Raw genomic sequence first — 15,145 nt, forward strand, 5'->3', positions numbered from 1 at the left:
CGGGTGAGCGAGAGCGAGGGCGCTTGGGAGACGCCTCGCCCAGCGGCGATAGATTAGTCAGGCCTCAGAAAGATGGCGTCCTCGGAGCAGGCAGAGCAGCCGAGCCAGGTAAGGGGAGTGGGACTGCCCCGCCGTAGTGGCGGGGACCGCGGCTGGAGGGGGCGCTCGGCGTGCGGCTGGGCGTCGGGCGGGGGCCTTGAGCCTCCCCAGCCGGGGGCCCCGACCTCTTGCCCCCTCCCGGGCCCCGCCCCTCCCCAGGTCCTCGCCGCCCGGCCCCTCCCCCGGTGACCCCTCTCAGACCACATTCCCGAGCCGAGGCTCGGGGGCGCCCGCGGGCCCCCGCTTCCCTCCTGCTGACCCTTCGGGTCCCACTTGCGCTTGGCCGGGACGGTGGCGGGACCCTTGAGAAGCCTCCAGCCTTGAGCTGCGAGGGCCCCTGCTTGAGGAGAGAGAGGGGTGAGAGGCTCCATCGTTCTCGGTTGTCCCCTCCCAGGAGGGCCCTGACCCCATCAGGATTCCCACTCCCACAGCCTCAGCCTCGCGAGGTGGCCCCGCTGCCAGCCTCTTCGTCACCTTTGCGCGTTCCCTGCCAGTGGAGGATCAGAAATGTACTGGGACTCTCTCAGTACGTTGGTAGGAAGGGCACTCACTGTAAACAACAGACGCCACCAAGCTTTTGCTGAGGATCCGTTTTTGCTTCCCAGAGTTTGGTTTTCTCGGCCAAAGGGCCCCCTTTTAGCTTTTCAGCCGCAGTTTCAGCCAGATCACACTCCATTAAGGGGACCTTGGGGACCAGTGTTCGTGCTGTCAGGAAGCAGTGGATGATAAGGCCTATGAATGGGTTTGAAATCCAAAGGTGGGTGGGCTGGGGTGGGGAGGACAGGGGTCAGCGGTACCTTGCATTTACTGAGGGTGTGCTATCATGCTGGGGACAAATTAACGTTTATTGTCTTGTGTAATGCTCATTACGACCTTTATGAAATACAGGCTATTAACCGCCATTTCAACAGAAGTGGATTCTAGAGGTCTGTAACATACTCCAGATCACGTGCCTGATGGGGGCTGCATTTAAACCCAGATGTGTGTGACTCCACCGGTTAGCCACACATGCTTACATTTACTTAGGATTAGACCAAGGAAGAAGAAAATGGTTTCAATGTGGACTTCATCTCTCACCTCCTTGAAACACCTGTAGACTTTTCATAGCCTAGCGGCATTTCACTTCCTTCCTAGGCACAAGAACACTACTTAACGTTTCTTACTGTTTTATTCTTCAGGATAGGTCTATTACAGGAATTGCACGTAGAGGAGTTGTGTGTTCCCCAGATCAGCTTCTGTTAGCAGAGCGAATGATTCAGAAAGATGAAGTCTGGATTGTAAAATATGGGAAATAACTCGGGCTGATTCTGGCCTTTCTCACCGTCAGAAATTCTGGAGTGTGGGAGTGTCTGGGAGGAGGGGCCCTTCTTTCTTGACTTATCTCGCTTAGCTTCCTGAAATGCTGAAGCTCTTCAAAATCTGGGCTTTTCTGAACGGTTACATGTTAGGGATGCCCACAGCCTGGGGTGTGTGTGTGTGTGTGTGTCTGTCTTCATTCCCTGATTCTTCTAGGACTTTTAATTTGCCAGTGCTGTTAAAGTTACTAAAAAGCTTGCCACTTGGAGCCATTGTAGTGCCCAAGGATTCCTTTGGTTCTGGAAATTGCCCTTTCTGTACATGTGGAAGGGATCTAAGGTCCTCTGAGGGGGTTTGGCCATACTTGTTGGGTTTTCAGCTCTGCGTATCCTTTGCCCTCCTTTCCAAAGCTGGTAGAGACAGGATTGCATCAGAACACGCTGGCAGTCAGGGGAAAATTTTAACTCCATGCCAGATTCTGTCGTTGTCTAACAATAAGCCGCAAATGCACACTTTTTAAGTGGACCAACTTCTAGCGGTTGCTTGTCATTTCATTTTCAAGTCCTGATCAACTTAGTTTCCCATTGCTGCTGTCAAAGCAGAGTGGAATTTAAAGAACAATGTGGATAGTTCCTCCAAACCTGGTCTGTAAGAAAGAACACATGTCTGTGGGGCTGAATCAGTATTTGTTTCATAGAAAGTTTGTTGGTTGGCTTTGTGGCTTCAGCTTCTCGTTTTGGAAGGTACAGGGTGGTAGCCAACCCCCTTCTTTGAGAGGCGGTATCGAGCAGTGGCATGGGCTCCAAAGCCATCCTTATTGGCTTAGAAGCCTACCCCCACTACTCATAGCTGTGTGATCTTGGACAAGTGACTGAGACTTGGACTGGGACAAGAGAATCCCAGACAGTGCAGAGCCCAATGTGGGGCTTGAACTCACGAACCATGAGATCATGACTGAGCTGAATGAAATTGGATGCTTAACTGACTAAGCCACCAGGCACCCCAATAAAATAACTTACTTTAATTTTTTTTAATGTTTTATTTTATTTTTGAGAGAGAGAGAGAGAGACAGAGAGAGACCACAGAATCTGAAGCAGGCTTCAGGCTCTGAGCTGTCAGCACAGAGCCCTACACGGGTCTCGAGCTCACGAACCATGAGATCATTACCTGAGCCGAAGTTGATGCTCAACCAATTGGGCCACCCAGGTGCGCCTAAAATGACTTATTCTAGAGCAGTGCCTGACATAGTGTTGTTATTATTACTGCATTCATAAACTCTGGATTTTCACTCACAAACGAGAAATCTTTTTTCCAGTCCTATTATCATCTTTTTGGGGGGTATGATCTTTCACATGTTGCCTACCAGTCCACTCAAGTTGTTCTTTTATTTGTTCTGGAGTAACTTCTTTCATATTTGAATACCCTGAATGCTGGGGTTTATCCTAGCTGTCCTTGTGACTTTTAGATGCTAGTGACATGCTTGATTTTTTTCATAATGGCAGTCTTCTTAGTCTTTCTTCAGTCTGAGTTAGAAATTACATTTATTGCTGGGGCGCCTGGGTGGCTCAGTCGGTTAAGCGGCCGACTTTGGCTCAGGTCATGATCTCACAGTCCTTAAGTTTGAGCCCCACGACGGGCTCTGTGCTGACAGCTCAGAGCGTGGAGCCTGCTTCGGATTCTGTGTCTCCCTCTCTCTCTGACCCTCCCCTGTTCATACTCTGTCTGTGTCTGTCTCAAAACTAAATAAACATTAAAAAAAAGAAAAGAAATTACATTTATTGCTTCAAATCCTCGTATTTTCCCCATGTTACCCGGGGTTGCATGGTTGATCTCTTATGAGAGGCCCTTCTAGTCTGTACCTGGTATGGCCCACAGAAATGGGAGCTCTTATCCTTATTTCTGTTTCTCCATCAGCTGTCTTCAGTGAAGTGCAGAAGCATGGTTCATTCTGGGTGTTTAGTGGTTATTGAATATTGAATATATTGCAGAACGTGGATTTCAAATCTGTTGAAATTCCCCGGATACAGTACATTTGAGATTGAGAAAACACAGAAGCAGGGGAGGGAGAAGAACACAGCAAAGACGTTAAGGAGTGCGAGAGCATGGCCTTGTATCCTGACAGTCTTTGAACTTCAGCTCTGACTCGCTCTTGGACTCACCACTCCACCTCCCCGAGCCTGTTTTCTCCTCTGTAAAGTAGTAATTACCCTAAAGGGTTGCTCTGAGGGTTGACTGGAATCACAGATATAAAAAAAGTATTTGGTGCATAGTAAGTGCTCAGTGAGTGTTAGTTTCCTTCTCCTGAGTCTTTATGTGCAGTTTTGGCAGTGTGCTGAACTCTTTTTTTTTTTTTTTTTTTAATGTTTATTTATTTTTGAGAGAGTGTGAGTGGGAGAGGGGCAGAGAGGGGGACAGAGGATCCAAAGCAGGCTCCGCGCTGACAGCACAGAGCCCGATGTGAGGCTTGAAACTGTGAGATCGTGACCCAAGCTGAAGCCAGCTGCTCAACTGACTGAGCCACCCAGGCGCTCTGGAAGTCTGCTGAACTCTTGGATAACAGTAGTTCAAATGAGATATTTTTCCCCTCAAGTTTTTGGTATTTTGAAAAATTTCTAATCTGGAGAAATGTTGAAAGAATAATACAGAGAACTCCTGTAAAACTGCCATAAAAATTCAAGATATACTGTTTACATTTTGCTGAATTTGCTTCATCCCTGTCTGTTTATATATATAAATATATATTTCAGGATTTGAGAATGAGTTACAGAATTACAGTATTCCATCCTAAAATACTTCACCTTGTCTTAAGAGTAAGGTTATTCTCGTTATACCATATCACATGTAACATAATACCATTATCACACAAGAAATTTAGTATTGATAAAATATCATTATTTAAGGGGTGCCTGGGTGGCTCAGTCAGTTGAACATCTCACTCTTGATCTCATCTCAGGTCTTGATCTCAGGGTTGTGAATTCAAGCCCTATGCCTAGCATAGAGCCCACGTTTAAAAAAAAATCATTATTGAGGTGCCTTGATGGTTCAGTTGGTTAAGTGTGTAACTTTGGCTCAGGTCAATATCTCATGGTTCGTAGGTTCAAGTTCTGTATCGGGCTATCTGCTGTCAGCACGGATCCTTTGTCACCTCCTCTTTCTGTACACCCCCCACTCATGTTCTCTCTCTCAAAAATAAATGTTTAAAAAATCATTATTTAATAATATAGTCCACGCTCAAATTCCCCCAATTAAGAAAAATCCAGATCCAATCAAGAAATAGGGATTGCATTGTCTCTTTAGTATGCTTTAGTCTAGAATAACTCCCTAGTCTTTAAAGTTTTTCTTTTTCTTTTCTTTATTTTTTAAATATTTATTTTGAGAGAGAGAGAGAGACAAGAAAGAAAGTGGGGGGGGTGCAGAGAGAGAAGGAGAGAGAGAGAATCCCAAGCAGGCTGTATGCTCAGCATGCAGGGCTCAATTTCATGACTGTGAGATCATGACTTGAACTGAAATCAAGAGTTGGATGCTTAGCCAACTACTCAGGTGTCCCTCTTTTCTTTCTTTCTTTCTTTCTTTCTTTCTTTCTTTCTTTCTTTCTTTCTTTCTCTCTCTCTCTCTCTCTTTTTTTTAACGTTTATTTATTTTTGAGAGACAAAGAGAGACAGAGCATGAGTGGGGAAGGGGCAGAGAGAGAGGGAGACACAGAATCTGAAGCAGCCTCCAGGCTCTGAGCTGTCAGCACAGAGCCCAATGCAGCGCTCGAACTCAGAACTGCGAGATCATGACCTGAGCCAAAGTCGGATGCTCAACCAACTGAGCCACCAAGGCGCCCCATCTTTTCTTTCTTTTATTTTTTAACTGAAGTTGAGCATAGACCCAGAAAGCACACAAATTATGTGTCTAACTTGGAGAATTTTCAGAGTGAACACACTTGTGTAACCAGTACTTGCATTAAGAAATCAAACATTACCAGGACCTCAGAAGCCGTCACCCCAGTAACCCTCCTGTCACTGTCCCACCCTCAGAGGTTGCCTCTATCCTGATTCAAAATCTGTAGATTCGCTTAATAGCTTATTGAGTGACAAAGTCCTTGTGGCCAAAAACTTTATTGTGGAATTCTAATAGGTGTGTTGTGGTCAGTTTAATGAGTTTTGACAAATATTATACCTATGTAACTACCACTGCAATCAAGATCAAAACAATTCTGGTATTCCTAAATGTTCCTTTTGCTGCTTCCCAGTAAATCCTAGCTTTTGGCTTCAGGGATTCGGAACTCCTTTCTATCACCATCGATTATATTTGTCTTTTCTAGAATTACCTGTGAATGAATTCAAAATGTATGTATTCTTTTGTGTCTCACTTCTTTTGCTCAGGGTGATGTTTGTGGGACTTCTATTGTATCAGTAATTCATTAATTTTTAGTAGTGTGTACTATTGTATAGATATACCACAATTTGTTGATCTGTTCACCAGTTTATGGATATTTGGATTCTATTAATGACCTATTGCTGCATAACAGTATTACAGCAAATTTACACAAATTATCAAAAAGAGCACTCATGTATTGTTTCAGTTTCTGTGAATCAGGACACAGTTTAGCTGAGTTTCACAAGGAGAAAAATCAAGATGTCTGCTGGGGCTGTGACCTCATCTGGGTCTTGACTGGGGAAGGATCTGCTTCCTAGCCCATGTAGCTGTTGGCAGCATTTAGTTCCTTATGGCCTGCAGGTCCCTGGTTGAATGCCAATAACAAAATGGCACCCTCTGTTTTTTGCCTCAGGGGTCTTCCTAACGTGGTCACTTGGCTTCCTCAAAGCCAGTAAGGAAGAGAGTGTCTTAGGAAAATGGACACTAAAGTCTTACATAATGTAACCACATACATGTAATTACATGCATCCTGTCACTGTTGCCCTACCCTCTTTGCCAGAAGCAAGTCACAGGTCCTGCCCATATTCCAGGGGACCACACAAGGGCATGAGTACAAGGAGGTGGGGATCATGGGAGTCACCTTAGAGTCTGTTTCCCCACTGATGGGTTCTAGTTTGGGGCTACTGTAAATACTCATGTATTGTGGAGAGATAGGTTTTCTTTTCTTTTCTTCTTTCTTTCTTTCTTTCTTTCTTTCATAAATACTTGTGAGTGGAATTGCTGAGTCACATGGTAAGTCTATGTTTAGCCTTATAATAAACTGCCTAAGGGTTTTTGCAAGTTGTACTATTTTTTGTTGTCACCAGCAGTATGTGAGCATTCCAGTTGTCCTATATCCATACCAACACTTGGTATTGTCTGTCTTTAATTTTAGCCACTCTAGTGAGTTTGTAGTGGTGTTTCCTTGTGGTTTTAACTTGCGTTTCTGTGATGACTAACAACATTAACCATCTTTTCTTGTGCTTATTGGTAGAGGCTGGGGTTCATTGTTCTGGTATCATTTGTTGAACAGATTACCCTTTCTCCATTGAATTACCTTGCCACCTTTGTAAAAATTAAAGGACTGTAGATACGTAGGTCAGTTTCTGGGCTCTGTTTTGTTTCATTTATCTCTGTGTCTAGCCTAATGTAAATGAAATACTGTCTTGATTGCTGTAGCTTTATAGTAAATCTTAAAATCAGGTAGTGTAAAGCTTTTGACTTTATTGTTTTTCAGAATTGTTTTAGCTTTGGTCCATTGCGTTTCCATATAAATTTTAGAATCAGTTTATCAGTTCTTATAAAAAAGGTTCTTGGGATTTTTATTGAGATTGTGTGGAATCTATAGATCAATTTGGGGGAGAGTTGATATCTTGGCAACATTGATCTTCTAATTCATTAACATGGTATGTATCTCCATTTAGGTCGTCTTATTTGCTGTCAGTGTTTTGTAGTTTTCAATCTGTAGGTCATATACACATTTAAAAAAAATTCTCTGAATATTTCATATTTTGGCATGCTGTGTATGGATTTCATTAAAAAATTTCATTTTTCAATGTTATATTTGGGAAAGAGAGACAGAGCGCAAACGGGAGACAGAATCTGAAGCAGGCTGCAGGCTCTGAGCCGTTAGCACAGAGCCTGATGTGGGGCTTGAACCCATGAGCTGTGAGATCATGACCTGAGCTGAAGTCATGGGTGGCTTCATGCCAATTTCTGGGTGGCTCAGTTGGTTAAGCATCCGACTCTTGATTTTGGTTCAGGTCATGATCTTATGGTTTGTGAGATTGACTCCTGCATCGGGCTCTGCACTGACAGCATGGAGTCTGCTTGAGATTCTCTCTTTTTCTCTCTCTGCCCCTCTCATGCTCTCTTTCTCTCAAAAAAAAAAAATAAAAAATAAAAACATTAAAAAATTTTTTCACTTTTAATTGTTGAATGCTAGGATATAGAAATAGAATAAAATTGCAGTATTATTTATAGTAGCCAAGATATGGAAGCAGCCCAAGTGTCCATCAAGAGATTAATGGATAAAGAAGATGTGAGATATGTATACACACACACATGTGCACACACACACACAATGGAATATTATTCAACCATAAAAAGAAATGAAATCTTGCCATTTGCAACAGCATAGATAGAGTTAGAGGGTCTAATGCCAAGTGAAATAAATCAGAGAAAGACAAATACCATATGATTTTACTCATGTGTGGAATTTAAGAAATAAAGAAAGGAAAAAAGACAAACCAAGAAACAGACTCTTAACTGTAGAGAACAAACTGGAAGTTACCAGAATGGAGGTGGGTGGCAGGATGGGTGAAATAGGTGATGGGGATTAAAAAATAAATAATTAATAAAATAATTAATAATTAATTAATAAATAATACATAAATAATAAATAAATATAATAAATAATTAATAAAAAGAAATTAAATGTAAAATTGAGTTTGTATGATGGTCTCCTATCTGCAACTTGTTACACTCATAATTCCAGTAGCTTTTTGGTAGATTCTGTGTGATTTCTCACATCTGTAGATGATCCTGTCATCTGCAAATGAAGACAGCTTTACATATTGCTTTTCAATTTATATGCTCTCTAGGAGTTCTTATACAATGTTGAGAGGAATATTGAGAATAGACATTCTTGCTTTATTCTTGATCTTAGGGGAAAATATATTCAGTCTTCACATTTAAATGTGATATGAAGTATAAGTTTTTTTTTAACTTCTTTTCTTTTTTAAAGTTTATTTATTTATTTTGAGAGAGAAAGCTCAAGCGGGGGAGGGGCAGAGAGAGGGAGAAAGAGAATCCCAAGCAGATTCTCCTCTGTCAGTGCAGAGCCCCCATTCAGGGCTCGATCCCACTCATGACTTGAGCGGAAATCAAGAGTCAGACACTTAACCAACTGAACCAGCCAGGCGCCCCAAGCTAGAAGTTTTATTTGAAGGTGCTCTTTTTCAAGTGGAGGAGATTCAACTTTTATATTTAATTTGTTGAGTATTTTTGAAAAAATTATGTGTTTTGACTGTTACCAAGTATTCTTTTTGCTATCTGTTGATCCTATTGTTTTTTTTATTAATATGGTAATTCATGTTGATTGATTTTTCAAATGTTAATTAATTTTCTATTTATTGGATAAATTCCACTTGGTTATGATGTATTATCCTTTCTATATATTACTGGATTTGGTTTGTCAGTGTTTTCTTTCTTTTTTTAATTTTCTTTTTTTAAATTTACATCCAAATTAGTTAGGATACAGTGCAACAATGATTTCAGGAGTAGATTCCTTAGTGCCCCTTACCCATTTAGCCCACACCCCCTCCAGTAACCCTCTGTTTGTTTGCCATATTTATGAATCTCTTATGCTTTGCTCCCTCCCTGTTTCTATATTATTTTTGTTTCCCTTCCCTTATGTTCATCTGTTTTGTCTCTTAAACTCCTCATGTGAGTGAGGCCATATGATATTTGTCTTTCTCTGACTGACTAATTTCACTTAGCATAATACCCTCCAGTTCCATCCACGTAGTTGCAAATGCAAGATTTCATTCTTTTTGATTGCCGAGTAGTACTCCATTGTGTATCTGTACCACATCTTCTTTACCCATTCATCCATCGATGGACATTTGGGCTCTTTCCATACTTTGGCTATACTACAGCACTGCTATAAACATGGGAGTGCATGTGCCCCTTTGAAAGAGCACACCTGTATCCCTTGGATAAATACCTAGTAGTGCAATTGCTGGGTTGTAGGGTAGTTTGATTTTTAATTTTTTGAGGAACCTCCATACTGTTTCCCAGAGTGGCTGCACCAGCTTGCATTCCCAGGTTTGTCAGTATTTTCTTAAGGGTTTCTTCATTTATATTTAAGAGAGATATTGATTTATAGTTTTCTTTTGTGTGTGTCTGTGAAATCTTTGTCTAGTTTTGGTATCAAGGTCATATTGGCTTCCTAGAAAGAGTTGGAGAATTTTACCTTTTTTTCTATTTTCTGAAATAGTTCATATAAGATTGGCATTATTTTTTCCTTAAATGTTTAAGAGAATTCACTGGTGAAGCCACCTGGGTGTACAATTTTCTTTTTTAATTTTCATTACATATGTAATTTCTTTTTAATTAAATATTTTAAATTATGTTATAAATTTATTCTTTTTTAAAGTTTATTTTGAGAGAGCGAGCGTGAGTGCACATGTGAGCAGAGGCAGGAGCAGAGAGAGCACGAGAGAGAATCCCAAGCAGGCTTTACACTGTCAGCACAGAGCCCCACGTGGGGCTTGATCTCAAAGACTGTGAGATCATGACCTGAGCCAAAAATCAAGGGTTGGGGCTCAACTGACTGAGCCACCCAGGCACCCTCCCTTATTATCTTTTAAGTATCTATAGATATGCAGTGCTTTTACTGATTTCATTTATAATACTGTAAATTAGTGTCTTCTGTATTTTTTATTGATTGGTTTAGATAAAGACTATAAATCTTAATATTCTTCTAAAGAACCCAGCTTATATTTCATTGACTGTAATTTTATCTATTTATTTATTTATTTATTTATTTATTTATTCATATATTTATTTTAGAGAGAGCGCATGCATGCATGAGAGTAGGGGAGGAGCAGAGAGAGAGAATCTTTTTTTTTTTTACGTTTATTTTTGAGAGAGAGAGCGTGCACACAAGGGTGAGAGGCAGAGAGAGGGGGAGAGAGAATCCTAAGCAGTCTCCATGCCCAGCATGGAGCCCAAGTGGGGCTCATTCCCATGACCCTGGGATCATGACCTGAGCTGAAATCACGAGTCCCATGCTTAACCAACGGAGCCACCCAGGTGCCCCTATTTCTTTCCTTCTATTTTGGGTTTCATTTGCTCTTATTTTTCTAGCACATTTTCTAAAGTTAGTACACTACTAAAAACATTAGATTTCCTTCCCAACACTGCTTTAGTTGCAGTCCACAAATTTAGATTATGTTGTGGTTTCATTTTTGTACAGTTCAGAATATTCAGAATGTTTTCTTACTTCCCCCATGATTTCTTCTTTCTCCCGTAGATTATTTAGAAGCCTGTTTAATTTCCAAACATTTGGGATTTTTTCCAGATTTTTTTTTCTGTTATTGATTTCTAGTTTAATCTCATGGTCAGAGAGCATACTCTGTATGATTTCAACTCTTTTAAATTTGAGATTTGTTTTATGGTCTGTCTTGGCGAGTTTTCCTTGTGAACTTGAAAATAATGAATATTCTGCAGTTGTTGGATGGAGCATTCTACTAATGTTAATTAGGCCAAGTTGGTTGATAGTGTTATTTAGGCCTCCTGTACCCTTACGGACTTTTTGATTAAGGAGAGCGGATTATTAAAGTCTCCAACTGTTAATTGTGGATTTGTCTATTTATAGCTTTTTAATTCTGTCTGATTTACTTCGTGTATTTGAAACTTCGTTACTGTATGCATACTTACTCAGGATTATGATGTCTTCTTGAGTGACTCCTTTATTTTTGAACTGTCCCTGTTTCTGTTTGGTAATATCTGCTATTTTGAAGTTGTCTGAGATTTATTGCTCCTGCAGCTTCCTTGTGACTAGTGTTTGCATGAGGTGCCTTCTATCCTTTGGCCTTTCACCTATGTTTCTTTTTGCTAAAAGTGGTTTTCTCCTAGACAGCATACAGCTGGGTCTTGCTTTTTCCCCACAAAGTCTGACCATCTCTGCCTTCTATTTGGAGTGTTCCATTTATACTTGAGGTAAATATAAATATGGTTGGGTTTAACTCTACCGTCTCACAATTTTTTCCATCTGTTCTTTTTTTAAAAGTTTTTAAGTGTTTTTTATTTTTTGAGAGAGAGAGTGAGAGCGAGCGGGGGAGGGGCAGAGAGAGGGAGACACAGAATCTGAAGCAGGCTCCAGGCTCCGTGCTGTCAGCACAGAACCCAACACAGGGCTCGAACTCACGAATCTTGAGATCATGACCTAGGCTGAAGTCAGATGCTTAACTGACTGAGCCACCCAGGCGCCCCTTATCTGTTCTTTTATCCCTGTTATCTTGTCTTGGATTGAATTAAAAAACATTAAAAAAATATTTTTTTAATGTTTATTTATTTTTGAGACAGAGAGAGACAGAGCATGAACGGGGGAGGGTCAGAGAGAGGGAGACACAGAATCCGAAGCAGAACAGAATGCTGACAGCTCACAGCCTGATGCGGGGCTTGAACCCACAGACTGTGAGATCATGACCTGAGCCGAAGTTGGATGCTTAACCGACTGAGTCACCCAGGTGCCCCTAAAAACCATTTTTTTAAAGATTTTATTTTTGAGTAATCCCTACACCCGATATGGGGCTCGAACACACAACCCAGAGATCAAGAGTTGCATGCTTTTACCTACTGAGACAGCCAGGCATCCCAGATTGAATTATTTTTTTAAGGATTTCATTTGATCTCTACTATTGCTTTAGCTGTATCTCTATTTTTTTTTTTTGGTCAGTAATTGGCGTGAGGTTTACCATATGTTACTTAAGGTTGCCAGAGCTTGCTTTCAAATGATTTACGAATTCACAAGGAACGTAAGAACTGTACCAACAGTATGCTTCTGTCGTCTGTTAGTCTGTTAATACTATTAGTGTCCTAGATTTTACTTGTACTTGTGTCATCAACCCTGCAGTGCACTTTGGAGAGACAGAGAGACAGAGCGTAAGTGGGGGAGGGGCAGGGAGAGAGGGAGACACAGACTCTGAAGCAGAGTCCACGCTCCAAGCTGTCAGCACAGAGCCCGACTCAGGGTTGGAACTTATGAACTGTGAGAGCATGACCTGAGCCGAAGTCGGACGCTTAACCAACTGAGCCACCCAGGTGCCCCTACCCTGCAGGGCATTTTAAGTTATCTTTTTAAAATTTAAAAAAATAGTAGAAATGAATAATATAAAATAAATATATTTAAGATATCTTTGCTATTTACCAGCATATTTACCATTTCTGTCATTCTTTTGTGTATCCAGTTTTCATCTGGTATTGGTTTTCTTATGCTTACGGGATTTCTTTTAGCATTCTTGTGGTATGGGTATACAATTTCTTCTGGCTTTTTTTCCCCCCTCTTAAAAAGCTTTTATTTTGTATTTTTAAAATTTTATTGTTTTAAATTTTAATTCAAGTATAGGTAACATGCAGTATAGTGTTTCAGGTGCACAGTTTGGTGATTCAACAATTCTACACATTACAAAAAACATGGAACACTTCCCAAATTTTCATGTCATCTCTGGGCAGGGGCCATGCTAATCTCTGTATTGTTTCAATTTTAGTGTATGCACTGCTGAACTGAGCACATTTTATTTTGTATTTATTTTTGAAAGATATTTTTACTGGATGGGGCACCTGGGTGACTCAGTTAAGCGTTAAGCGTCTGATTGTTGATTTCAGCTCAGGTCATATCTCATGGTTGGTGAGTTTGAGTCCCCCATTTGGGCTCCATGCTGACAGCACAGAGCCTGCTTGGGGTTCTCTCTCTCTCCCTCTCTCTGCCCCTTCTGCTCCCCTGCAGGTTAAGTTTTAAACTTAAAAAAAAAAAAGATAATTTCACTGGATATGGAATTCTAGGTTGACAGTTTTCCCCCTGTAGGCATTTTAAATTCTTTTTTAAAAAATTGTTTATTTGTTTTTGAGAGAGAGAGAAAGAGAGGGAGGGAAGGAGGGAGGGAGGGGCAGAGAGAGAGGGGGAGGGAGAGAATCCCAAGCAGGCTCCAAGCTGTCAGTGCAGAGCTCAACGTGGGGCTTGATCCCACAAACCATGAGATCATGACCTGAGCTGAAGTTGGATTCTTTTTTTTTTTTTTTAAACATTTAACATTTATTTATTTTTGAGACAGAGACAGACAGAGCATGAACAGGGGAGGGGCAGAGAGAGAGGGAGACACAGAATCTGAAACAGGCTCCAGGCTCTGAGCGGTCAGCACAGAGCCTAATGCGGGGCTTGAACCCACGGACCGTGAGATCATGACCTGAGCCGAAGTCGGACACTTAACCGACCAGGCCACCCAGGCGCCCCTGAAGTCGGATTCTTAACCGGCTGAGCCACCTAGGCATCCCCACCTGTGGGCAATTTAAAGATATGAGGCCATTGTAGTTTTTCTTTTTTTTGTATTATTAATTTTAAAAATTATTTCTTTATTTTTTAGAGAGAGATTACAAGTGGGACAGAGGGGCAGAGGGAGAGAGAGAATCTTAAGCAGGCTCCATGCTCAGTGCAGAACCCCTGACACAGGGCTTGATCCCACAACCCTGGGATCATGACCTGAGCCAAAATCAAGAGTCAGATGCTCAACTGACGGAGCCACCCAGGCACCCCATCATTGTAGTTTTTATTTGGCTTGTGTAGCTTCTGATCAGAAACCTGAGGTCATTCTTAATCTTGGTTAATATCTGTAGGTGATCTCTTTTTTTCTGGCTGCTTATAAGATTTCCCCCTTTTCATGGGTTTTTATTTTATTAAAAAAATTTTTTAGTGTTTATTTATTTTTGAGAGAGAGAGAGAGAGAGAGAGAGAGACCGAGCACAAATGGGTGAGGGGCAGAGAGGGAGACACAAAATCGGAAGCAGGCTCCAGGCTCTGAGCTGTCGGCACACAGCCTGACGAGGGGTTTGAACCCATGAACCATGAAATCATGACCTGAGCTGAAGTTGGATGCTTAATCCAGGCGCCCCGAGGGTTTTTAGCTATTTCATTGTATAGAACCTTAGCATGCGTGTGTGTTTTTTTGCTTAGGGTTTGTTGAGCTTCTTGGATTTGGGAGTTTCATCAAACTTTGAAAAATTTCAGCCATTATTTCTTCAAATATTTTTCTTTTTTTTACCTTTGTCCTTCATTTTGGTCAGTTTTTGTCACTGTGTTTTCAAGTGCACTTACCTTTTCTTCTGTAGTATCTAATCTGCTGTCACTCCCATTCAGTGGAATTTTTATTTCTGATATTATAGTTACATCTCTAGAAGTCCTATTTTCTTTTTATGTGATATATTTCTCTTCCTACTGTGATCCTGTTTTCCTTTCAGTTTTCTTTTTATTGAGGTATGATTGACATACATTAGATTAGTTTCAGGCATACAACATAATGACTCAGTATATGTATTTTAAAAATTGCATTAGGGATGTCTGGGTGACTCGGTTGAATGTCCCAGTCTTGATTTTGGCTCCGGTTATGATCCCAGGGTCATGGGATCAAACCCTGTGATGCACTCTACATTGAGTGTGGATCCTCCTTAAGATTCCCTCTTTCTCTCTCTACCCCTCTCCCCCACTCACGCTCCCTCTTTCTCTCTCTGAAATAAATAAGATAAAATAAAAAAAATTGCATTAAATTCTTGAATAAAGTTATAA

The 15,145-nt window shown here is 41.1% G+C and overlaps 1 protein-coding gene and 1 non-coding gene across 2 annotated transcripts in view; one reads left to right on the plus strand and one right to left on the minus strand.

The window, feature by feature from the left end:
* Positions 1-15,145, plus strand: part of PEX14 (peroxisomal biogenesis factor 14) — a 142,798-nt gene continuing 127,653 nt past the window's right edge. The window contains exon 1 of the mRNA XM_027060435.2: positions 1-108. Within this exon, the coding sequence (XP_026916236.1) occupies positions 73-108 (36 nt within the window). The 5' untranslated portion in view covers positions 1-72. The remainder of the gene's footprint in view (positions 109-15,145) is intronic.
* Positions 12,997-13,100, minus strand: LOC113599636 (U6 spliceosomal RNA). Its single transcript, XR_003420555.1, has one exon. It is a non-coding gene; the product is annotated as a U6 spliceosomal RNA (small nuclear RNA).

This window comes from Acinonyx jubatus, chromosome C1, assembly GCF_027475565.1.
Source record: "Acinonyx jubatus isolate Ajub_Pintada_27869175 chromosome C1, VMU_Ajub_asm_v1.0, whole genome shotgun sequence".
Taxonomy (NCBI): Eukaryota; Metazoa; Chordata; class Mammalia; order Carnivora; family Felidae; genus Acinonyx; species Acinonyx jubatus.